A 23,573-nucleotide genomic window follows, 5' to 3' on the forward strand; every position below is an offset into this window, starting at 1 on the left:
ATTACCAGCGACGCCATGGACAGACTGGGCTTACGGTGCCCTTGGCCAGGCTACCCGCGGCCCTCTGTCCTTTTATGCCTTTTGGTGAGTGTTCCACACTACAATGCTATGAACCCTCTCACCTCTAAACCTCCAACCTGGGGATTGAGGGAAGAACATGCATTTCTCTTTTACTCTTCCTGGGGTTTTGAGCTGGGGGTGGGCAGGTAGTGGGTGGACGGTAAAATCCTTGGAGGCATCACCCTGTGTCTTGGAGATTGTGGTGTGAATGTGAAGATTACCAGCACCTCTTTATGCCCTGCCTTGTGAGGAGGAGTGACTGGGCTGTGTTTCACTGCCAGGGTCCTTGGGGTGGTGAGGGGTGTCTGCTGGTGAGTTCTCATGTAAGGGTCACATGATAGGTTCTTTCCCCCTTTCCAGTGCAGTTACCATCTCATTTTTCTGGGGGCTTTGTTTTCTCATCTCTGAAGTATGTTAAAATGTTAAGGTTGGCAGTGGCTACAGAGTCCCTACAGTGGTGCTGGTGGTCGCAGTGGGTGGGGGCTGAGTGGGGTGGGGTGCGGGGGTGGTGGAAGGGAGAGCTGTGTGGGAGGGTCACAAGCCTAGGGGTCTAGCCCAGCTCTGCTGCTCACTTTTTGGTGATTTCTTCCCCTCTCTGGCCCTTAATTAACTGGCACAAATCGGTGGCTCAACATTTTGGGGACATTTCTTGATTTTGTGTGTGTGTGTCTATGTGTGTGAGTGCAAGTCTGGATTTGCACCCAAGGAAAGTGTATAAACACAATGTCAATTTCAGAGTATTCACAGATTCCTTAAAACTAGATGGATTACAAATTTAGAACCACTGGGTGGTTTCTGAGGCCCCTTCTGCCTTAACACAGATAGTAAAGTCAACCATGATCTCTTAAAGGCTAGGCAAATACTGCAGGACGAAAAAAGAATGAAATAATTGAAAGGGTACATAAAATATTTTAAACGAATGTAAAATTAGAAAAGGTATATAGTAAAGACATAAATATGAAAATGCTATAAACTTACAGTAAATCTTTTCCCGTTATAATGTTTCTATTAGGGAATATGGTGATGTGTGTATTTTGCATTCATATAATATCACTTTCTAATATACTGTAGTCCACTTTTGGTTCTAAACCAACCTTTACATGCTTCTGATTCTTTGTTGATATGGTCCACAAACATTTCTCAAGCCCATACTCCTTGTCAGGGGGTTATAAGATGCTGGGGATACAGAAATGTATGAGGCCAAAGAGCTCACGTCCAATGAGGGAGACATATGTAAACTGTCTGTATTTCAGTGTGATTGATGGTACAATAGAAGGATGTTTAGCAGCAGTCCTGACCTCTACCCACTAGATGCCAGTGGCATCTCCTCCCCAGTCATGACAATCGAAATTGTCCCTAGATGTTGCCAGATGTCCCCTGGGGGAAAAATTGCCCCAAGTTGCGAGGCGCTGGATTAAGTGAAGCTGAAATAAGCCCACTGTATCAATTCCTAGTCGTGCTCCTTGCAGTTCAGAGAGCCCAGAAAAGGAGGCAGGAGTCTTGGATTTAAGTCTTGCTTCTGTCACAGAATTTCTGTATGTTCTGCCTCGGTAACATTATCTGTTAAATGAAGGGTTATCTTAGATAATACCTGAGGGCCCAAAGTACCTCTTAGTATTTTGTTTTGTTTTGTTTTGTTTTGTTGTTTTTTGCGGTATGTGGGCCTCTCACTGTTGTGGCCTCTCCCGTTGCGGAGCACAGGCTCCGGACGCGCAGGCTCAGCGGCCATGGCTCACGGGCCCAGGCGCTCCGCGGCATGTGGGATCTTCCCGGACCAGGGCACGAACCCGTGTCCCCTGCATCGGCAGGTGGACTCTCAACCATTGCGCCACCAGGGAAGCCCCCTCTTAGTATTTTTTGACTATGAGTTCATACAAGAGTTTCAATGCATTTTAGGTGAGTTTATAGTTAATCCTATTAGCTCAGTGTTACACTGATAACTGCTGGCCGAAATGCCCTAGATCTTCCTTAGGAATGGTTTTTTTGGTTGAGGGACAGACCATTACTCCTTTTGTTTAGAGTCTGTACAGGAAGCCACCTTAGAGTCATGTCGTTGACCCCTTACAGTTTTTTAGTTTGTCCGATTCTCTGCCAAAAGCTCTGTGGGTGACCCAAAAGCCCTACTTACTTCACAAAGCTATTTTGTCTCAATATCAACGTCTTGCTGGTGTACTAATTCACCAGTCTAGAAGTTATTTCTTGAGAACCTGCTGTGTGCCGTGAACTGTCCTGGGGACACAGTGATGAGCAAACCACAGTCCCTTCCTTTATTGGATTAGTGATTATATATTGTTTTTCCTATCTTGTTTGAACCCATGGCAGCTCTGAAGCAGGCAGCACAGATGTCATAATCTCCAGTTTCTAGATAACATTTATAGAAGGCAAAGGAAGTAACTTGTTGAAGACCACAGGCATCAGTACTGGCGCTAGGATTTAAATCCTGCTCTTTAGTGCCTTTATTTTTTCCCTATATAATCTAATTGAGTTGTCACCAAAAGCTTCATTGAAAAGCCTGGTTCTTTTTTTCTTGTGTGGTCACTGGTTTAGTTCAGAGGACTACTGTGTTGGATTGGAGGTGTTGGTGGAGGTAGTGGGAGGGAATGAGAAACCCACCCCAGACAGGCGTCTAGTCAAACTGAAGCTAAAGACATAAAAACACTACTCAGGCCCTGCCAAGAAGTAGGAGCCAGGCAGGGCCGGGCAATAACGTAGGAGTGGGAGGACAGAGGTTTATTTGAGCGAGATGTGAGCCCCGGGCTGGGAGGCAGGAGAAGCACGCTCTTGTTCAGTCTTGCCTGAGTCACAGTGGGACTCCTTGCAAGTTGCCTCTATCCCTATTAATGACTCCTTTGTATTCCCCCAGCAAAGAACCCTGGAATAGAAGATGTCGTCCAGTTCTTTTCATTTCCTCTTATTTTAAAAGTTTGTCATTAAAAAAGCAAGAAAAAGTATATCTTGCCTGTCTTTTCCTCTCACGGTGTCACTGCCATTTTCTTAGCTCAAGATCTTAATATCTTTTTCCTGGAACATTGTAATGGCCTTTTGAATAGACTGCCTTCTGGTCACTCCCCATCCTCCTTCAGCTTGATCATATTATTACTCTTCTACTTTAAAACCTGCAAAAGCACCTTATCACTTGAGTATGAACCCTATATTCCTTAGCCTGACCCCTTATAGTTCTAGCCAGTCTCATTCTCCTCCCAATCTCTTACCCACAGACTAAGACCCATGCAGACTAGATAGTTTATCTGTCCCTACATACCTCTTGAGTTTGTACATATTATCATATCTCCCTCTTTTGTAATTCTGCTTATTATTTCAGTTCCAACTTAGATAGTACCTTCTTTTCAAAGCCTTTTCCTGTCTCCAACAGGTAGAGCCTTCCTCCTGGACCCTCCAGTTGTCTGTCACAGTAGTACAGGTCACATTGCTTTAGAATCAGCCTTCCTTTTCCACTAGACTCCCTGTAGCACCTGGCACATACACAATTGAACGAAGGTGAAATTAACTCCCTAAAACATCGACAGGTGTAAGAACTTGTCATTCATAATAATCTCCATAGGATGATAGCAGTTCAGTGTATGCCATTTGGCGTTACCTCCAGTAGCAGTTTTGTACAGTAGGAATGGATTTCAAGTTATCCAGACTCGACTCCTAATCTTGGCTTCAGTTAAAAGCTGTGTGATTTTTTTTTTTTTTGGCCACACTGCATGGCTTGTGGGATCTTAGTTCCCCTACCAGGGATTGAACCCGGCAGTGAAAGCGCTGAGTCCTAACCACTGAACCACCTGGGAATTCCCAAAGCTGTGTGATTTTGAGCAAGTTTCTTGATTTTTGAGCCTCTATTTTTTTTTCTTTTTTTTTACCATTTGTAAAATGCAGAGGCAAATAATCTAGACATGAAAACTTTAAGCACTAAAACTCAATACAGATCCCAGGAATTATTTTGTGGATGGGAAATAGGGATGAAACTATGGTGCTCAGCTTTGGTTCCAGTCTGCTTGAGCTGGCAAATAGTGAGTTGGCCATGTCACTGCTGATCTGTGCTTCTCTTTTCCCACCGTGTAGATCCTGACTGCTTCTTTCCTGACATACCCCATGCTCAGGACCCTTAGCCAGCAGCTCCTTTCAGTTGTCACTGGCAGCTATGTCTCCGGCACTTACTCCATCGTTTTTGTCAACTGTCCCAACGAGCAGATTGCCAGAGATATTGCCAGGTATGGTGAAGGGGCTTAGGTGCTGCCCCAGGAGGCTCGGGAGCTACCAGGATGCTCCAGAGGGGCCACTTTGGGGTACTTCTCTTGCTTTTGACAACCCCATCTGTCCAGTGATGAACTACACAGCTGTCTGCTTGGGGTGATATGAGAAGCGTGGCTGAATGACACTTGGATGGATCCTGCGGCTGGGCCTGAAAATGCTGAGTGGTGCATGGGGGCGTAAAAGTGATATGAGACCCAGAGAGATAGCTGGCTTGCTCAAGGTGTTAAGATAAGAGAACAGTGGAACTCTGCAAGTTGAGAATTTAAGAGTCCTAATTCCTGACCCAGCTCTCTTTTTGGAGATAGTCTTTGCTCAGTCCCAGAGGTGCCCACCATGACAAGAGGAGGAGGAGACCAATTCCAAGTATATGGCAGATTTCTAAAAGCAGCTGTGCTGTGGTGGAAAGAGCACTGGACTTGTAATCAGAACAATTTGAATCTTGGCTCTGCCGCTTGCTGTGTGACCTCGGGCAAGTTGCTTCCCTTCTCTAAGCATTAGTTTTCTGAATTATAGAATAGGATAATGCCACCTACCTCACAGGGTTGTTGAGAGGATTATATGATATATGTACAGTCCTTATTCCAGTAACTCAAATGTAGTAGATGCTCAAAAAATGTTTGTTGTATCTGAATTTCCACCCTTCACTTCTCTTTTTTTTAAATTTATTTTTCTTTTTTTGGCCGCGCCTTGAGGCTTGCGGTATCTTAGTTCCCTGAACAGGGATAGAACCCAGGGCCACGGCAGTAAAAGCGCCGAGTCCTAACCACTGGACTGCTAGGGAAGCTCCCCTGCCCTTCACTCCTTTATAGCTGCAGCTTTGAAGCGGGTTAGTGGGGCTGAGGGGTAATGGATTTGGCTCCTGGCTCCCTTTCTTCTTGCTCTACAACTCAGCATTCTTGAGGTTTGATGATAGCTTAAGTTATAGTGTTTTATGTGTTGAATTCGGTCTTTGGGGGCATATAGCCTCCAAACTGATGGTCCCAGGTTAACTTTGCATTTGATTCCATCTTTCCTGCCCCTAACCAGAATGTCTATTTTTTCCTTATTTACATTACGTTTGGAGAACAGCTCTTGTCTAAAAGAACATGTGATTACTCCAGAAATATGACCTAGTATTGTATTTAGCAGCTAGGAATTGAAATCCCTCCTGTGCTTCCGGTATACCCAGGATCTGTGCTGAACTCTCTGGACCCCTGGACTAGCCATTCTGGGTCCTGTCAGGGAACAACTTCAGCTGACATCTGTGAGGTGTTGGGTATCAGGAGGAGAAGGATTCTAAGGCCTGGATTCTAAATACAGTAGTTGAAAGGCCAATTCAGGTAAATGGATCAGTATCAACTTGAAGAGGGGTCTCTACTGTCTTTGCATCCAAGGTTGCTGATGAGAGGTCAGGAATGGGGTCTCATTGCTTCATAGGTAATGCTTTTTCTCTCTGGTTTTTCTCCTAGTTTTTAGGAATTTCTCTTTGTCTTAATGTTCAAGTATTACTTTGTTAAATATAGCCTCTCTACTCTCTCTATCTGCATCACGCTTTCCTGGAACTCCTTATAGATGTTGAATTTGTTTTCTGTGACTGAACTTTATAGTTTTCTTTAGACTGAATTTTATAGTTTTCCTTTTCAAGATTTCAGATTGTTTTTAATAACCAACTGCTCTTGTTTTGTAATTGTCTGATCTTGTTTTATAAATGCAATGATCTTGCTTTATCTTTCTGTGGATAGTAATTACACTTATTTTATGCTTAATTTTCTTCCAGCTTTATTGAGATATAATTGACATATAACATTGTGTAAGTTTAAGGTATACAACATGATGATTTTATATGTGTATATATTACAAAATGATTACAACAATAAGGTTAGTTAAACATCCATCATCTCAGTTACTTTTTTGTGTGATAAGAACTCTAAGATCTACTCTCTTAGCAATTTTCAAGTATACATAATTGTACTTATTTTTAAATCTTGGTTTCAATTATCCTTCTCATGTAAATTCTTTTTTGTTGTTGAATTTTAGTCTCTCATGGTGTTGACTTTCCTCAAATACTTTGTAATTCTTAATTGTAGCCTCTCTCATCTTCTTAGCTATGCTTATGGGGAAGTGTAGAAACAAATGGAGGAATTGACCTTAGGTGGTACTCTGCAATGTGCGTGTGGGGCATGTGGACATTCTACTGGCTGGGGTACCCAAGTAACTGGTCTTCTGGGCATGTACTCTCCCTTTTGTCCTTGGCTGTCACCGGCCACTAGGACAGTGTTTTGCCTTTTGTCCAAAATTCCCATGCTCACTGCTCTGCCTGTATCAAACATCCCATTACTGTTGCCTGGGCCATGGGAGATTTAGGGGGTCTACCTGCTCCTGCTGTGGCATTCCAACTATTTACCTTGATGGTTGCCTCCAAGTTCTTGCCTGCTCTGGTTCCCATTACATCTAGATTTCAAACTGTTGCTTTCATTTTCTCTCCCCCACCTCCTGCCCCAAGTTCAAAAAGGCACATTTATTTACAAAGGAACAGTATAAATGTAATAAGGAATAAAGGAAATAAAGTAATAGGCATACATATTTACATAGCAGATGTAGGCAAAACTTACTAAGAAGGTTCTTGAAATACTTTTACAATCTAGGATTCAACAGTTAAAATCAGTTTCTAAGAATAATTTATCACCTCAAGAAGAATTTTTAGGATGGTCAACTTATATGATTCAAACTATGGCTATGTTAGTGAAAAAATTATAATTTTATATTCTTCAAAATTCTCCAGGTTGCTGGAGGCCAAGAAAACCAGATCACTGCCAATGTTTAAAAGATTCAAAGGCTCTGAAGTTAGGAAGTCCCCCTACATGCTCCCATGCATGTCTCAGGGCTGCCTTTTTTCTTTAGGGCCTCCTCCTAGTTGCTAGTACATAAAGCGTTCTTACCGTGCTCTGGCACGGTGAAGAAATGTTTTGTTGTTTCTGGTGTGGGGTGTAAAAGGGAGGTTGCAGTGTGTGTGCAGCCCACCAGCTGAGCTGGAAGTCTAGATTGGAGTCCTGAGTGATGTGGCAGTGGAGCTCTCCCCTCAGCTGTTATGTTCAGTATTTTTCGTTAATGATTTGGGTAGAAGAGAGGCAAATAGGTTCGCTTCCAGGGTTTGTAGAAGGAGAGTAAGTGGGTACATGGTGGGGAGGGCCCCACAAATGTTAGCCGGCAGGAACCCCAGCTCTGCCTGCGGAACTAGTGCTGGGACCAGGTCTTTCAGCTCCAGTTTAGTGCTCTTTCTTCTTTAGTGCTCTTTAGCGTTCAGTCTGCTGCCTCTCAGTTCTGGTTCAGTTCCATTCTGGTTCCTGGCCGTGTTCTTAGAGCTCTTCATTGACAGATACATTCTAAACTGGAAAAATCTCTTATTGGGGCTAGGGTGAAAACCTGAATGTTGAACCAGGAGACCTGGATTCTAGTTTCCTTTTTGCTGCCAACACCACATATGACCTTAGACAAGTCTTCCTTCTCTGGGCTTTGATTTCATACGTAGGGAGAGGGAATTGGATTAGGCCAGGGTCACAGACAAAGATATCACAAGCAAGCAGGCAACTTAAATGAGTGAAGTGGGCTGGGGTGTCGCGCTGAAGAATGTCTGTAGTTAGCAACCCTTACTCGTCCCAGGTGTTGAGAGGGAGAACAGTGGAAACTGACCCGAGAAGCGTATGTCATGCCTAGAGGGAGTAGCCCCTGCTCAGCTCTAGCTAAATCTGACCTTGTAGGACTACAGGTCCAAAATGTTATAAGATTCATTTTTTGGTGAGAAGCTAGGTAATGTGTATTTTTTTTAATGTGAAATACCCTGATAGTAAATATTGGTAGCAAAATCAAGATTTTTTTTTTAAATGCCGTGAGAGCCAAACCATGTATCTGGTCTGTGAGCCTCTAGTCTGTGAACTTTGCAGTTTCTAGAGACCCCAGAAGCTCTGTCTTCTGCTTTACTCACATGAGCATGAGGGCTTGAGCTTTCCGTCTGTGACTCACTGCTGGGCTTTAGTGTGTGTGTTTGTTTTTTATTTGTTTGTTTGGCCCCAGGAGCTTTTTGAATAACACAGCCCTCCATAACTTTACAGTCTTTTACCCAAGGACAGGTTGCTGTGATTACTCAGGAGTTGACACTGCCAAAGAGATTGGAGGCCCGTGAGGCAATGGATTATTTTTTTCTAGAGGTTTAACTCACTCCCTCTGTTTGCGTGCCACCTTCAGAACCAGTGAAGTGTAATTTCTCAGCAGATCATTTGATTGAGTGAGACTTGCAGACGTTGCTTAAACAAATTTGTGCCGTGTGCCTCTCCTTACAGTCAGATTTATTTAGCACCTGGAACTTTCCAAGGGAATGAGGGTGGTGGTAATACCACATTAAAGTGGAGCCTTAAATAGAGCACTGTTCAGCCTGGAACTCAGGGGAAGAGAAAGTAGGTCAGTTCTCTTGGCAGCAGTCAAGAGAAGGAGAGATCAGTAAGCAGGGCTCAGATTAGGGTTATCTGGCAGGGGCCACACACTTCAGAGAACTGAGACCAGGCCCCCTTGGCTGACTGAGACCTGAGAGGGGGTTGTCAGGGCCTGCCTGATTCCGAGGGCTTGAGGTTTGATACTTGGGGACACTTCTTTGCATCGATGACTTGGTGGTGCTTTTGTTTCTATGACACTTGTACTAGTTCAGGCACTTTTTATTGTGTTCACCAGGGCTCTGCACAGGAATCAGACTATCAGAGCAGGAATTCCAACCTGTGGTCTGTCAAAGAAAGTTTTTAGAGGTCTGCAAAGGTGATGATAATTGTGCTCTTAGGGTTGTGGTAGGAACCTTCACAAAAATAAAACGTGAAAAGAGCCTGTATTTGCCAAAGACAGACATAGGATAGGATGCCTTTTTTTGCTTTCCCTTGGAGTTATATCAGTTCCATGTGGTCACATGATATCTACAGACCAGAAACCCTGTCAGCCTAGTACATATCCGAGAGAGAAAAGGAGAAGAAAGTGACATAATAAAAGGTTTTTTGGTGGTGAAAAGAGTTGGAAACCACCGACTGAACCAGTCCTCTGTACAGCAGGAGTCAGACACCCTGTCAGCCTTGTACATATCCAAGAGAGAAAAGGAGAAGAAGGTGACATAATAAAAGGAGTTTTTGGTGGTGAAAAGAGTTGGAAACCACCGACTGAACCAATCCTCTGATTGTACAGCAGGAGTCAGGTTGAGTGAGGGGGTTGTGCCTGTCTTGGATAGGTGCTCAAATACTTATTTCTGGAATGAAAGAAAGAGCTTGCATAAGGTCACACAGCCATCCTACTGCAGGGCTGGATTGGAATCCAGGTCTTTTTGTTCTCCGTCCATTGCTAATAAATTCCCATTCCCCAAGCAGACTAGGCCTGTCCTTTAAAACTGCCTTCCCATAGCTGCTTCCCTACTTCTCTCCCCACCCAGGGAAGGACTTATAAACAACTCTGTCTTCAGAGGTTCTGTGCACAGTAGTTATGAAACTTGTTGGTTTGAGTTGGGAGGGGCACTCTAAATGGTTATCTATTTAGAATTAGGTTTCCTGAGTAGTTCCCAGGAACTGCTGGACACTTGCCCCAGTAACTGTCACTCTCTCTTTGCTTTAGGGCTATACTGGATAAGAAGCTGACTGCCTCTGTGAACATCCTGCCTAAGGCATACTCACTGTGAGTTTTGCTGTAGCCAGTGGAAGGGTGTGGGAGTGCTAGGTCAGGTCCTGCCTGGTGGAAAGAGCACTAAACTAATGGGGAATTGTCAAAGAACAACTCAAAGGCATTTAATTAATCAATAGTTCACTGTCAATTTCTATTCAGAGGAAATCAACCAGTGGGTTTATGTCATTCAACAAAAGCAAAAACAGGCTGTGTTTAGAGAAGGGAGAAAAAAATCTATAGTTTAGGAACAGTGAATCTTGTCTGCACATTCTTTGTTTAAATCAATTAGCTTGCTTTTAGCAAAGAAGTCAAACTGGGCATTCCATCCCTGAGTAAGCCAACTAGGGATATCAAAGATTATAATTTCCATTACTTTTGGATTCTCTGGAAAACTTTGAGAGTTTAGCATATGCGACAGGCTGTTTCTCTGTATTGTCTGCCTTTCATTTCATCAGCTCCTTTACTTAAGCCTGGTCTGCACCATTTCCCTCATCAAAATATGTCAGTATCCCAGTACTGGCTGTGCAGGATTTGTCTTGTGCCTTAATCTCTCTTATCAGCCTGTTTCTCATCTCCTTCCTCCCCTGATGAGCAAGAGAGAGGGAGGGAGGGAGGGAGGGAGAGAAATAACTCTACTCTAAAGGTCAGAACAGAAAAGTGCTATATAATGAAAGCTTTCCCCTGCCCAGCAGTGTCATTCCCTCAGTGGCTCACATCACCTATAGCTATAGTTCCCAAATTTGGCTATGCTTTAGATTCCTGAGCTCCCTCCTGGATCTACTCAATCAGTCTCCCTGAGGATGGGCCTTGAATCTGAATTTTTAAGAGGTTATGTAAGTGATTCACATAAAGCCAGTCTGGGAGCTACTGCTTTGGAGCTAGAACAGAATTTTAGCCTACTGTTTCCCCTCATGTGTTCATCCTTCCTTGTAATTCATCCTTTTACCACAGCTCTGTGAGATGAGGCCAGTGGCCTAAGTCATCTTAGATTTGCCCTGGGTTAGCATAGGCATTCTCAGGCCGAATTTCTTTCCCTTCCCATGATGCTGTTCTCGTACTCTTTTCTAAACATTGTCACTGACTTTGTTTTTAACTTTTGGACCTGTTTCCATATTTTATAAGGCTTACTTCTTCCCTGAATCTTCCTGTGCTTCTTCATTTACCCATTGGTGGGCACTCAGCTTTGAGAGTCAGTGATACAGATAGCACTAGTCCGAAGGATGGGGAGGTACCTGGAAGCCAAGAGTATGGGATGAGCATTGAAAAAGCTGGAGATGCCCAGTTTAGAGGAGAGAACATATAGGAGTTTCTGTAGGGCTGTCCTGAGGTGGTTCTTCATGTGGAAGTTGGGGAAAACAATTGGGTGGCAAATGTTGGCACACCATAAGAAAAACCATCTCATGTGAAAACCTTTCAGGAGATGGTGAGCCCCTCACCGCCAGGAAAGTTAAGGCAGGTGCTAGAAGCGTGCATTAGAATGTTTAGACTAGATGACCTGTAGGGCCTTGGCCAACTCTAGGCTTTTTTATATGGGCTTGGAAAGATTTTAAAGTTTCCACCTTAGTAAGTCACCTAATTGGGCCAGGCTTATTTCACTGAACTCATCTTGTAAGCATGATAATTTTTTTTGTTGTTATTCTCTTCTCCAGATACTATTGGAATGGAGAAATAGAAGAAGCCACTGAAATCCTGCTGGTGAGTGAGGATAGGGGGATGCGGCCTCGATAGGGAAAGAGTGAGAGCACAGTTCCAATTAAAAATTAGCAAAGATCAATTAACTGAGGTTCTTGCCCCACATAAGATGCCCTAGGTTCATTCGTAAGCTACTAACAGGGCCTGGGGACCCGGAGGAATGCTGTCTCCTAAACAGCCAGATGAATGAGCAGCTGCAGAGCTGGGGCTGAGCTCCTGAAGCAGTGATTTTTTTTTTTTCTTTTACAGTTAATAAAGACAAAGACTTCCAAGGTCCGTATGCTATCCAGCTACATCAGGTAATAGTGCAATCTCTTCCCATCCGGGACATGCTGGGAACTAAGTGAAATGAGCTTGAGAAGTAGGATACCTAGAGCTTAGTCACCAGCCTCCCATGTGACCCTGGGTATGGCCCTGTCCCTCAGGCTCTCCATCTGTAAAGTGAGTGAGTTTTAAACCAGCGGTTCTCAAAATTTTGGTCTCAGGATCCCTTTACACTTTTAAAAATTATTAAGGACCCAAAAGACCTTTGTTTATGTGGGTTATATCAAAGTTTCCTGTATTAGAAATTAAAGCTGAGAAATTTTAAAAATATGTATTTTTAGTTCATTTAAATTAACAGTAATAGAACAATTACATATTAACATAAATACAGGCATACCTCAGACAGCTTTGGTTCCAGACCACCGCAATAAAGTAAAACATATGATTTTTTTTTTTGGTTTCCCAGTGTATATAAAAGTTATGTTTAACCTATACTGCAGCGTATTAAGTGTGTTATAGCGTTATGTCTAAAAAAAACAATGTACATACCTTAATTTAAAAATACAAAACAAAAAACAATTATAGTAACATCAAAAATCACTGATGACATCACCATAACAAATATAATAATCATGAAAAAGTTTGAAATTTTGCAAGAATTAGCAAAACGTGAGACAGAGACACAAAGTGAGCAAAGGTAGCATCAATAGACTTGCTTGATGCAGGGTCGCCACAAACCTTCAATTTCTAAAAAAACACAGTATCTGTAATAAAGCGTAGTGCAATAAAACAAGGTATGCTAGTAATGTATTTTTATGGAAAGTAACCATATTTTCCAAAACACAAAAAAGTGAGAATGGCATCATTTTACATTTTTGCAAAATCTGGCTTAATAAGAGAGCTGGATCTTGTCAAAAGCACCTTTAAATATTGGGACACTTTTAAGCTCATGATGATAAATTCAGGTTTTCCAAACTTCTCATTTTTGCTTAAAAACATGACTTTTTAAATTTACAATATTGTGTTTAATTTCTGCTGTATAGCAAAGTGACTCATTTTTATATATATATATATATATATATATATATTCTTTTTCATATTCTTTTCCATTATGGTTTATCAAAGGATAGGGAATATAGTTTCCTGTGCTATTCAGTAGGACCTTGTTTACCCATCCTGTATATAATAGTTTGCATCTGCTAATCCCAGACTCCCAGTCCTTCCCTCCCCAACCCCCAAAACATGAATTTTTAAATTGTCATTAAATGATATAAATTGTCTTCGTTTGATTGATGGGCCCACTTTGTTCATATTTGAGAAAATGTCTACCTAATACTCAAACCTGAGTAACCTTAATTTGTAAAACTGACAAATGATGGTTACTCAGGCTTGAAAGTAAAAATGGTATTCTTTGGGAAAAGTCTAGTTTAGCTTGTGTCTCAGTCAGACAAGTTTAAGACAACATTGAACTTAGGTATATAGCAGAAGTGCTTTATGTATGCTTCCCATTCTGTCACACAGAATATTAAAAAGGCACACTCAAGGGTCAAACTTTAATAAAAATAGTAATTTTTACCACATTATCAAGAATGTTCTTAAGTGAATTTGGCTTTTTTAAAATGCAAGTATCGTGGTGGTGAAGAATACGGTGATAGCTAGTACAGTTTGGTGCCGTTGTCTTGATGCATGCTAAGGTGCCACCAGTTTTACCCATCATTGCTTTTGTACCATCAGTGCAAATGTCAACATAAATGAAAAGATAATAACAGTATTATTATGAAAATAATTTTGGCCTCATGGACCTCCTGAAAGAGGCTTGGAGTTCCCCAGGGGTCAGTGGACTCCACTTGAGAACCACTGGTATAAATCCTTATTTATCATTCAGAGTGTAGTTTTGTAATAATTGGCATCACCTGGAAGCTTGCCATAAATGCAGAATCTCACACTCACCCCAAACCTACTGAATCAAACTACAGTTTAACAAGATCCCCAGGTGATTCCTATGCACAGTAAAAGCTTGAGATTCTCTGGTCTAAACCAGTGATTTTTTTTTTTTTTGCGGTACGCGGGCCTCTCACTGTTGTGGCCTCTCCCATTGCGGAGCACAGGCTCCGGACACGCAGGCTCAGCGGCCATGGCTCACGGGCCCAGCCGCTGCACGGCATGTGGGATCTTCCCGGACCAGGGCACGAACCCATGTCCACTTCATCAGCAGGCGGACTCTCAACCACTGTGCCATCAGGGAAGCCCCTAAACCAGTGATTTTTGATGTTGGCTACATATTATAATCACATGGAGACTTTCTCAAATTACCAATTTGGGCTCCACCTCAGATTCTGACCTAATTCATCTGGAATGGGGATCAAATATGGTATTCTTCAAAGCACCCAGGTTGACTCTCCTTGCAGCCAGGATGCAAGTCACCTGTCTGGATGATAAAACCCTTTCCTTTCACATCTTAGGGAACCAGGCAGGATTCTATGGTTATATGGCTATACTGGGTCTCAGATCTATTGGTAGAGAAGGCCCTCATGTTACTGCCTTAGCGCAGGTGTGGAAATAGGGCATCTTTGGTAGAACCAGTGCTGTTGAGAAATTACAGCCTGACTGGTGAAAGACAGCTTCAGGGTTAAGACAGTGAACCCCAGAGCTTGACCTCCAGCGTCAAATCCTGCCTCCTCCACTTGCTGGTTGTAGCATAAGTGCATGCAAATTACTTTCTGTGCCTCAGTTGCCCCATCTATAAAATGGGGACTATACTAGTACCTTGGGTTGTTATGCATATTGGAAAGAATTTATGTCAAGTATACGCATGAATTGCTGTATCAGTGACAGCTCTTACTCCTAAAGTGTTATTAAAATGCCTTATACTGGGGGCTTCCCTGGTGGCACAGTGGTTGAGAGTCCGCCTGCCGATGCAGGGGATATGGGTTCGTGCCCCGGGAGGATCCCATGTGCCGCGGAACGGCTGGGCCCGTGAGCCGTGGCTGCTGAGCCTGCGCGTCTGGAGCCTGTGCTCCGCAACGGGAGAGGCCACAACAGTGAGAGGCCTGCGTACCGCAAAAAAAAAAAAAAAAAAAAAAAGTCTTATGCTGAATGCTATTCAGACATACATACACTGAATTCTGTGTGTCTGCTTATAAAAACACATACACTGGTCTAGGTATCCATGAAATAAGAAAATTCATTTTTCTCAGGCATTAGATAAAATTACCCAGCTTACTGCTAATGTTTAAGCACCTATACATACACATGTTGTGATTTAGTAAACGTTCTATCTCGTGAGAACTTTACAGCGCCTAATTCAGCAAAAAAGCAGCAGAGGGTCATTACTCCTGTGTGTAATGATGGGACCAGGGCCCAGGGCCTTATGTTTTTTCCGTTTGGAAAGTGAAGAGAACTGGCATTTTGTGCCAGGACTAGGTGAGGACTAGGTGAAAGAAATGGGGAAAAGGGAGAGATTGCTGTGGGTTTGGATGGTCAAGGAAGATCCCTGGGGAAAGGTCAGTGGTTGAGTTGAGCCTTGAGGAACAGAGAGGCTTTGATTTATCAGCAGGAACAGGGAGAACTTTCTAGGTGGAGAAGAGAATTCAGAGGTACAGGGGAAGGGGGAGTTGTTTGCGGAAGGCACAGTGATGAGTGAAGGATAGTAATAAAAACAGTAGCTAACATTTACTGAATGCATACAGCGCCAGCGTACCAGGTATGTGCCTTATATACCTTGTCTCGTAATCCTCAGCAATCCAGTCACATAGGTACTATTTTTATCCCCTCTTTTGCAGGGCCTTTAGGGAGATTAAGTGATTTGTCCGTGCTTACGTAGCTAGTAAGTGGCAGGCTTAGAATTTTAACCCATGTCTGTGAGACTCTAAAGCCATCTGGCCTAACTCATCACTTGGTGACAGATGGGTAACAGGCGTAGGAGTGGTGGGCTGTGGGGCTGGAGCAGTGGGCTGCAGGCATATTGCAGAGGGCCTCAAGTGAGGCTGCCCAGTTGGGTTTTATTGCGTAGGCTGACTAATCCTGGTCACTCACAGAGCTCTGCTTTCTTTCCAAAGGTTGGTGCATCCTTTTGAAATCCCAGAGGTCTTCAGTCTTCCCATGGACCAAGGAGATGTGCACTATTTAAAGTGGCTGGAGGAGGCCATGGAGGAGGAATGAGTGGGGGCTTCTTGTGCCTCCTGCTGGCTGACTCTAACCTTCATCAGCTGTTCTCTGGGGGAAGGGAGGCTTCTCTCTGCCCCCTCGCATCTCTGGATTCCATGCTTTTGTCTGCACAGAGGAGTTAAGTAACTTGTGGAGGGTGAAGGTCCAAGGCTTCTGAGGCTGGAAGAGGACGCTGGGCCAGTCAGGCCAAGCAAGAACCCCGTGGATCTTGTCTCTGAGTGCATCATGCGTAAAGGTGGCTGGGGGTGGGAGGGCGAGGGTGATTGTGTATGGGGACCAAGGGGAGGCAGCGGTGAGGGTGAGGTTTGTCATCTACGTTCACTGAGCCTATATTGAGTGCCTAGTATGTTATTACTCTCCTGCCTCTCATGAGGAATGGACCTGTTGACAAGTGTGTGGGGTGAATGCCACCTTCTAGGGGAACTGGAAGTGCTTTATCCAAAAGCATGAATTGCTAATGGTGGAATTTCAGGGACAAGCAGAATTTTATTTCTTCTAGCTAAAGATGGTGTTTGTTATTCCTGAGTCCTGAGGAAGTGGGACTGGGAGTGGGCTTCCTGAGTGCACGTAGGACTAGGGAGTATTAGGGCTTAGACATAGCCTCACGGATTGGGAGTAGGTCTTGACTCTTTCCTAGCCTGAAGGGGCAGACATCAGAAGGTTCTGGTGCCCTGCTCAGTGGAGACATGGGTTCTGAGCCCACCATACTAACCTCTCCACTTGAGCATTGAAACTGAGCATCCTGAAGGAGGAAGAACCCAGGGGGACTGCTAGACAAGTGTTTTTCAGACTTGCTCCACAGAACTCCAGGGGTTCACAGAAGGTATCCTGGGGGCTACTCATACTTCAACCAGTGCAACTGTGCTTTTATTATTTTTATGTATTAAGCTAAGTTTCTGTTGTTAAAAGTTTGTAAACCAGTGGCCTAAGCCAGTCTCCATTTTATAGGAAAGGAAACTGAACTGTAGTGAGGTCCAGAAAGTGGGTGGCAATGTTGAGTTACAGACGGGATAGCCAAGGCTGCTCACTCTGTCTGGTGCTTTCCTAAACCTGTTCCACAGGTGTCTTCTCCACGGGGAAGATCCCTGTGGGGTGAGAAGAGAGACCTGATCTAGGCTGCTTCCATGGCTCTGTCACAAGGTGACTCCGCTCTGGGGACACCATGGGCAGTTTGGGTGGGAGTCCACAGACATCTGTGGTATCCTAGGTCTTCCTTCTCAAGAGGGAAGGGTGTGTGGGAAGGGTGTTGCCAGGCTCTGGTTCTGACACCTTCTGTGCTTCTTGGACCTTAGTTCCTCCAGATATAAAATGAGGGAGGATCTGCAAGGACCCTTCCATGAAGACCTCGTAGCGACTTCAGGCTGAGCCCCTTCCAAAGGTCCAGAGGATCCTGTTTGTGATAGTGGGGAGTTTGGTGGGCTGCCTCAGGAGGAGAAAGAAAATGTTAATGGTGATGTCCTTTTTTTTTAATGACAGATGTTTCTGGTGCATGTGAAAATCTTGTGTAAATTAAACCCTACCGAAAATGTACTGGGGACCCCAAATGGACTGTCCGTATTGCTTTCACGATAAAGTCAATTTCTTGGTCTGGATTTCAAGGCCCTTCGGAGCCTTGTCTCAACTCAATTTTCCATCCTCACCTACTCTGGCATGTGGGTGCTCCAGTATGCTGTGCTGTTACTCCTGTGTTCAGGCCATCCCCTCTGCCTGATCACCCTTCTGCATGAGTGCTTAAGAAGTCTTCTTGGCAAGGCCTGGCATCCCTGATTGGAAGGAATCTCTCCTGCCTTGATGTCCTGTTACCCTTGTGTGTCACAGTCAGTCTCCTGTTTCTAGACTTTGAGCTGCTCGAGGTGAGGGATATGTTTGAATCCATTTGGTCTCTTGCACTGGGTTTGGCAGATAATTTCCTGAATTGATGTTTCAAGGATTTGAATAGCTAAAGCTTTCTCTATGGTCCACAATTACTTCCTAATTTATGGAGTTGGCAAAAATCCAACTTTTTTTCTTCAACTTTTTTTAGGTGGGACTAATTCCAAAGGAGGTTTTTCTTTCTATCTCTGGCCTTCATTAGTTCATTTTCTGTGCTGACTGTGCATTGAAAACTGTTTCCTTTGTGACAGTGTCACAGCTGACTACAGGAAATAGGAGAAGACAGGGACAAGACACCAGCTGTCTCTGCCAGGTACTGCCCTAGGTTCTTAACATTATTTTATCCTTACAAGTCAATGTTATCCTCATTTTGCAGTTGAAACCTGAGGTCAGAGAGCAGGAGACACTTAAAGTAAATGGCAGAACTAGGCTCCTAACCCAAGTCTCTGATTCTAAATCTGATGCTCTTACTGCCTCTTTCAAAGAGGTTGGATGTATCCCTTTGTAGGCCAAAGATCCAGAGAACCTGCTGTAGCCAACTCTAAAGGAAGAGTTATTCGCTCCGAAAACATGTGTGGTAGTTGGTGTTGATATATTGCATTACTTCTCCCCACAGATCTGGATGTTGGTGATAATATCTTCAGTTCTACAGATGAGGGAACGGATTTAGAGGAGTTTAATGGTTAGGGTCTGTGTGACTCCAGCTTACATGGTTTGGCCACTATACCACATTGTCCTCCCAGATGATGCTGTGGGAGCTGGGGCTAGGACCTTCATCAGGGTTTCCACGCGGGAATTCCTTCCCAGCATTTCTCAGGAAACTTACGTTTTTTGATCCCAGAATCCCTGGGAGAGGAGAGTCAGTTGAGGAAATGTGAAAAAGTATTAAAGTTTTATCTGTGAACACTAAAGCTTAAAAGCATAGAGACGTTGCTGGTTTGAGGGAATCCAGCTTCATCAAATAAAAAACTAGAGCAAGAAATGCTAACATAGAGTTGAAGACTAAGAGAACCAGGACAGGAGCATGTAGAAGAGAGATGGTTTCCACCGAGTCAGTCTTGCCTGTGATTGTTGGCACGTCATAAGAGCGTGTGTCTAGCCCTGTCTGCCGCAAACTGTGAGTTATTCTTGCAAATAAGATAAGTTTATACATGTAGTGTACTTTATACAAATCCTATGAGCAGTGTTCCAAGAAATAAGCTTTGGAAGCAAAATAAATTCTTAATTTGGCAATTTTGACACATGATTCTATATACTCTTAACCTTGTTAGGATATTTGAATGTTACGTTATTTGAATACTATCCAATGATGTTCCCTGGTGTTTTCCAGTGTTTAAGTATTCCCTAGAGGCTGTAGTTTTCTCTAAATTCTACTAAGCTTACTATTCCTATTTGTTAATTTTTTTTTTTTTAGATATCTGTAATAACGGGGAAAGTATGAAGAATGTTCGCAGTATTTTAAGAATAAGCTATGATTTGGGAAATTTTTGAGAATTCTAATTTCTTGCTCCTAAATTCTAAACGTAGATAGATATGTGTTGTAAATTTGTAAACACTAACGTAGACCACACAGGAACAGCAGGGACTCTCCAGCTTGGGGAGACCACTCACCTCAGGAGGGTATATAGGGCTATTCACTGTAGAACTTGGACTAGAGCCCAGATCTCTGGATGCTTGGTGCCATTCACTTTTTATTCCATTACACTGACTTCAGCCCAGAGAATAATCCCATCCTCTACCCCGCCCTAGCTCCAACTGTGGTTTTGTTCCAAGGGCAGTTATAAAGTTGCAGCAGAAAGAGTGGTAGGAAAAAGCGGGAGCCGTAGTTAAAGAAGATTTTTAAGGGCAGACATTAACACTTGGGGTTTAACATGCTACACTAACCTCTGAAAACAGAGTTCAGTTGAACTCATAGCCTTCAGTTCCCTGTAGCTTTTTCCTATCCCTTCATGCTGCCTCTTTTTCTCTCTCCAAACTGCCCCCGATGTAGAGAAGTTTACTTAAGGTGGTAATCCGTCCCATTTACATGTGAGAGCGCTCCCTCAGTATCTGCGGTGCTGAATACAGCAGGGATTCTCCCAGGCATGTGAAGGGTGAGGAACTGGAGCAGAGGAACCGGACAAAGTGGTGCAGGTTCCAACCAGCAGAGCCAGGCCAGGCATGCACTTCAGATTTCTACAACTGTGTGCTTGCAAACTCTGAACGAAGTTTTACAGTGCCTGTACTTAAGCATCTTCATAGGGTCGCATTCTAAACTCAGTCCCCAGCTTTCACTTCTCTGTGGCCCTCAGCAAATGTTTTTTGCCCCCATGGGTCAGGTACTCACAGAAAAAAGGTTCCACATCCTTCCGGTGGCAAAGGTGAGAATATTGCTGAGAGAATGTGGTGGTGGTAGGAGTGGCACGGTGGCCAGAGAGAGGATGGCGTCTCACCATTCCTCTTCACCTTCCGGGAAACCAGAGCTAATTCCTCCTGGTACCCAACAGCTGATATTTCACTAGGGGAATGACAGGCAGTTTTTCAAAGTGAGCCTTTAAGTTGTAAATCAGACACATTAATTATAATTTTAATATAACAAATGTTATTAAAAGCAGCAATTCAAAACCATAAATCTTTTCGAAGGTGCACAGGGTTATGATAAGGTCAGTTGGCAGTAATGCAGCTATTTTCAGGTGTGAATGAAATGCTGGGGTGTGGAGTCAGTGTGACCTTGCCAGGCCTTACACTGACCTCCAGGTGAGGAAGACACTGTCTCCCCCGCCCTGTCCTCCTCTTCAAGGCCAGAGCCTCTGGAGCTTGAGTAGAGGAGGTGCAGGTACACTGACAGGCTGTGTTCATCCTGCACTTTCTCAGAAGCCTGGAAGGCAGGCCTGGGAGGCTGCTGTGTTCTCTGGAGCCAGGCAGGAGGCACCCGGTTAGGCCTGGCCCCATACTTCAGGCGGTTGGGGGCTGCCTTCTCAGCTCCCCTTCCACCTGGCCCCAGTTGCGGGCTTCAGTGGCAGCAGCTGTGGAGCTGAGAAGGGAGAGAACTGGGCCCAACCAGCTTGTTCCTGCCTGGACCATGCTGGGAAGCAGAAGGAAGTGGGTGGGCTGTGTACAGGAGGTGAGGTCCCAGTTGAAAGGCACTGTTGGGGCTGAGGTTTGAGGCAAGGGGCATCTGAACTCTCTCAGGGACCCCCCTGAATGCCCACAGATGGGGAGGGGTCAGCCTAATGGAAAAACCAGCTCCAGGCCTGCTGCTCTCAGCTCATTGTTCACCCCCCTTCACCTTGCAGCCGGCAGCCTCCAAAACCCAGCCGAGCTGGAGGCCACAACAGCAGTTGGCAAGGATGGACCCCCTCAGGTAACACCCCTCACCCCAGTCAAGGCACTTCTTTCCAATCAAGTGAGTCAGTTTCTAATACCTCTGGAAGCAGCAAAAATGAGGGGTCTCCTCCCCCTCCCATTTTTGGTCTCCCTCCAGGTGGGTCTGAGTTTTAATGTTGGTTCTAAGAACTCTATGTATATTCCCACTGACAAAGGCTTCCCTTTGAGGGGACTTAATGACTCAGGCCCTTTAAAAAAATCCCAACCTGCCCCAAAAGTGATTGTCAATTTCAGAACGGGGCAGGGGATAAGGAAGAGGGTATGATTCCCCCGTGCCTCCCTCTAGGGTCGCAGCTGGTTCACGGGCAGGTGCTGGATGTTCACATTGAGTTGCAGCACGTGGCCCCCAGAAGAGGCCCAAGGAAAAGCCAAGGGCAGGAGCCACGCTGGCACCCTAAGGAATGTGTGGCTGTGTGTGTGTGTGTCTGTGTGTGTGTACACCTGGAGGCCGGGGCCCGTGTGTGTGCCTGGAGATGAAAGCACACATGCAGATGGAAGCTTCTGTGTGGGGGGGTGAGTCTGGGGGTGGGAGGCAGAGGAGACAGTCTGAGGTGTAGCAGGACACAGCTTCCTTTCCTCCAGCCTCAGGTTTGCGAGGCCAGGCCCAGCTCCATGGTAACAGAGAGGGATATGGCCAGGGAAGGGAACACGGGTCTCAAGCTGACGCCTGCAGCCTGCACTCGGCCTTAATAACTGGGCTCTGGTGCTGGTGCCTTCGGAAGCAGAGGCCGAGTCTCCTCACGCCTCAGATCCTGAGGGTCCCAGGGCCTCTGCCACACAGGCTTTCCAGAGGCATTCTCTCTCCCACCCTCACCACCTCTTCCCAAGGGCAGAAGGAGAGGCAGGAAAGTGAGAGGGAAAGGCTCCTCAAGGCATCCTCTTACCCACCTTCACCCAGTCTTTCTCAAAGGTTTTTGTTCTCATGATGTGGTCCCTGGGATGGGTCAGGTGTAAGGATGTCCAGTGGAGGGTTGGGTGTGTAAACACACACACCCAAAAGGGGAAGGAAAGGTAAAGGGACGCACTGGGGACAAAGACTCGGGCCTCAGGAACAGCCCACAGAGCCAGCAGGACACTAATTCAGAGGAACAGGTAAACAGTTTTGAGGGAGTGTGTGGAGACACTGAGAAGTAGCCAGCGGGACCTCAGAGACACAGGCAAAGAGGTGGTGAGCCTGAGGGGGCCGGAGAGCAGAACAGGCACAGCGGAGGCACAGCCCTGGCAGGCAGGCGGGCAGGCAGGGCTCTGGCCAGGCACTTGCAGCTCCGTCTTGCTTCCCTCCCCCACCCCAGCCTGGAGAGAACTGGGGAGCCTGTGGCTTCCGCTGTCTCTCCTTTGGTTTCCAGGACTGCTGGCATCCTTTAGGGGCTGGTCAGTAAGGGGTAGTCCCTTCCCACTCCACCAGGTACTGAACCTTGCCCTCAGGCGTGACCCTCCGAGCCAGCACTTGGTACTTCTCCCCACAGGCTAACCGCCCGGCTGCGCCAAAATAGTTGGTGATGGATGACTTGAGGTGGGACAAGGACGAGTCATCTTCACTGATGCTCTCGAACGTGTGGCTGTCGATGCCCTCGTCGGGCCGCTCAGGGCCTGAGGCCCCCTCTGCGCTGCTGTCGGAGGGGCAGCGTCCACCCAGCTCGGCCGCCCGTCGCTTTGCCCGCAGTGGCATGTACGCTTTGGCTGCCAGCTTCCTCTTGCGGCTGCCCACTGTCCGTCTGTATCGGAAGGGGAGGAGGACGACGACGGGAATGAAACGGGATTATCCCACCAAGTCCCTGTCCCTGAGCACTCCGGGCACCAGGCCCTGGGCACCGATGATCCCCCTGGATCCCTACAACAGCCCTGAGGAGGCTCCAGAGGAGAAACCACCAGCCGGGGAGTGGCAGAGCCCGGATTCAAACCTAGGCGTGTCCAGCTCTAAAACCGTGTTTCTTATGCTGAGGAGCTCAGTGTGGCCTGAGTCCAGGAGCACCATGCTGGTGCTTCCTGCAGCCGTGCAGTGCAGAGGCCCTGCTTACTCTGCCTAGTCGGTCACCTGGACTCACTGTAGCCGGAGGCGTCACGCAGGGGTAGGGATGGGGAGGCAGACATGTGTCCCCTCTCCTCCCCTCTCCCCTCCACAGGGGCAGAAAGAGGCAGAGCGGGGGAAAGAAACACACACACAAAAGAAGAGGTACACAGTCACAGATAACTTAGGAACAAACCAAGACCCAAAGAGCTAGTGAGAA

At 45.4% G+C, this 23,573-nt stretch overlaps 2 protein-coding genes across 7 annotated transcripts in view; one reads left to right on the top strand and one right to left on the bottom strand.

Moving 5' to 3' along the window:
• Positions 1-17,708, top strand: LOC111177270 (protein CutA homolog). Its single transcript, XM_022578885.2, has 6 exons — positions 1-84; positions 4,129-4,277; positions 9,937-9,996; positions 11,634-11,679; positions 11,926-11,975; positions 15,999-17,708. The coding sequence occupies exons 1-6, from the start codon at positions 16-18 to the stop codon at positions 16,099-16,101; spliced, it is 477 nt and encodes a 158-aa protein (XP_022434593.1). The 5' UTR covers positions 1-15; the 3' UTR covers positions 16,102-17,708.
• PHF19 (PHD finger protein 19) overlaps positions 14,977-23,573 on the bottom strand; it is a 25,906-nt gene continuing 17,309 nt past the window's right edge. For 3 of the 6 annotated variants that reach the window (XM_089913679.1, XM_022578874.3, XM_022578875.3), the window contains one exon: positions 14,977-23,060. In XM_089913679.1, coding sequence (XP_089769805.1) covers positions 22,718-23,060 — 343 coding nt within the window. In that variant the 3' untranslated portion in view covers positions 14,977-22,717. The remainder of the gene's footprint in view (positions 23,061-23,573) is intronic. The other 3 variants (XM_022578870.3, XM_022578868.3, XM_089913678.1) reach the window with 1 other exon arrangement.

Source organism: Delphinapterus leucas, chromosome 6 (genome assembly GCF_059928025.1).
Source record: "Delphinapterus leucas isolate spDelLeu-1000000601 "Yukka" chromosome 6, BTC_Dleu_Yukka2, whole genome shotgun sequence".
In the NCBI taxonomy this organism is placed as follows: Eukaryota; Metazoa; Chordata; class Mammalia; order Artiodactyla; family Monodontidae; genus Delphinapterus; species Delphinapterus leucas.

Bases quoted from the DNA above. Each gene is read 5' to 3' on its own strand.
- LOC111177270 (XM_022578885.2), top strand. From the start codon at position 16: ATGGACAGACTGGGCTTACGGTGCCCTTGGCCAGGCTACCCGCGGCCC. The intron at 9,997-11,633 runs GTGAGTTTTGCT...TCTCTTCTCCAG, and splicing joins CTGCCTAAGGCATACTCACT to ATACTATTGGAATGGAGAAA. The intron at 11,976-15,998 runs GTAATAGTGCAA...TTCTTTCCAAAG, and splicing joins ATGCTATCCAGCTACATCAG to GTTGGTGCATCCTTTTGAAA.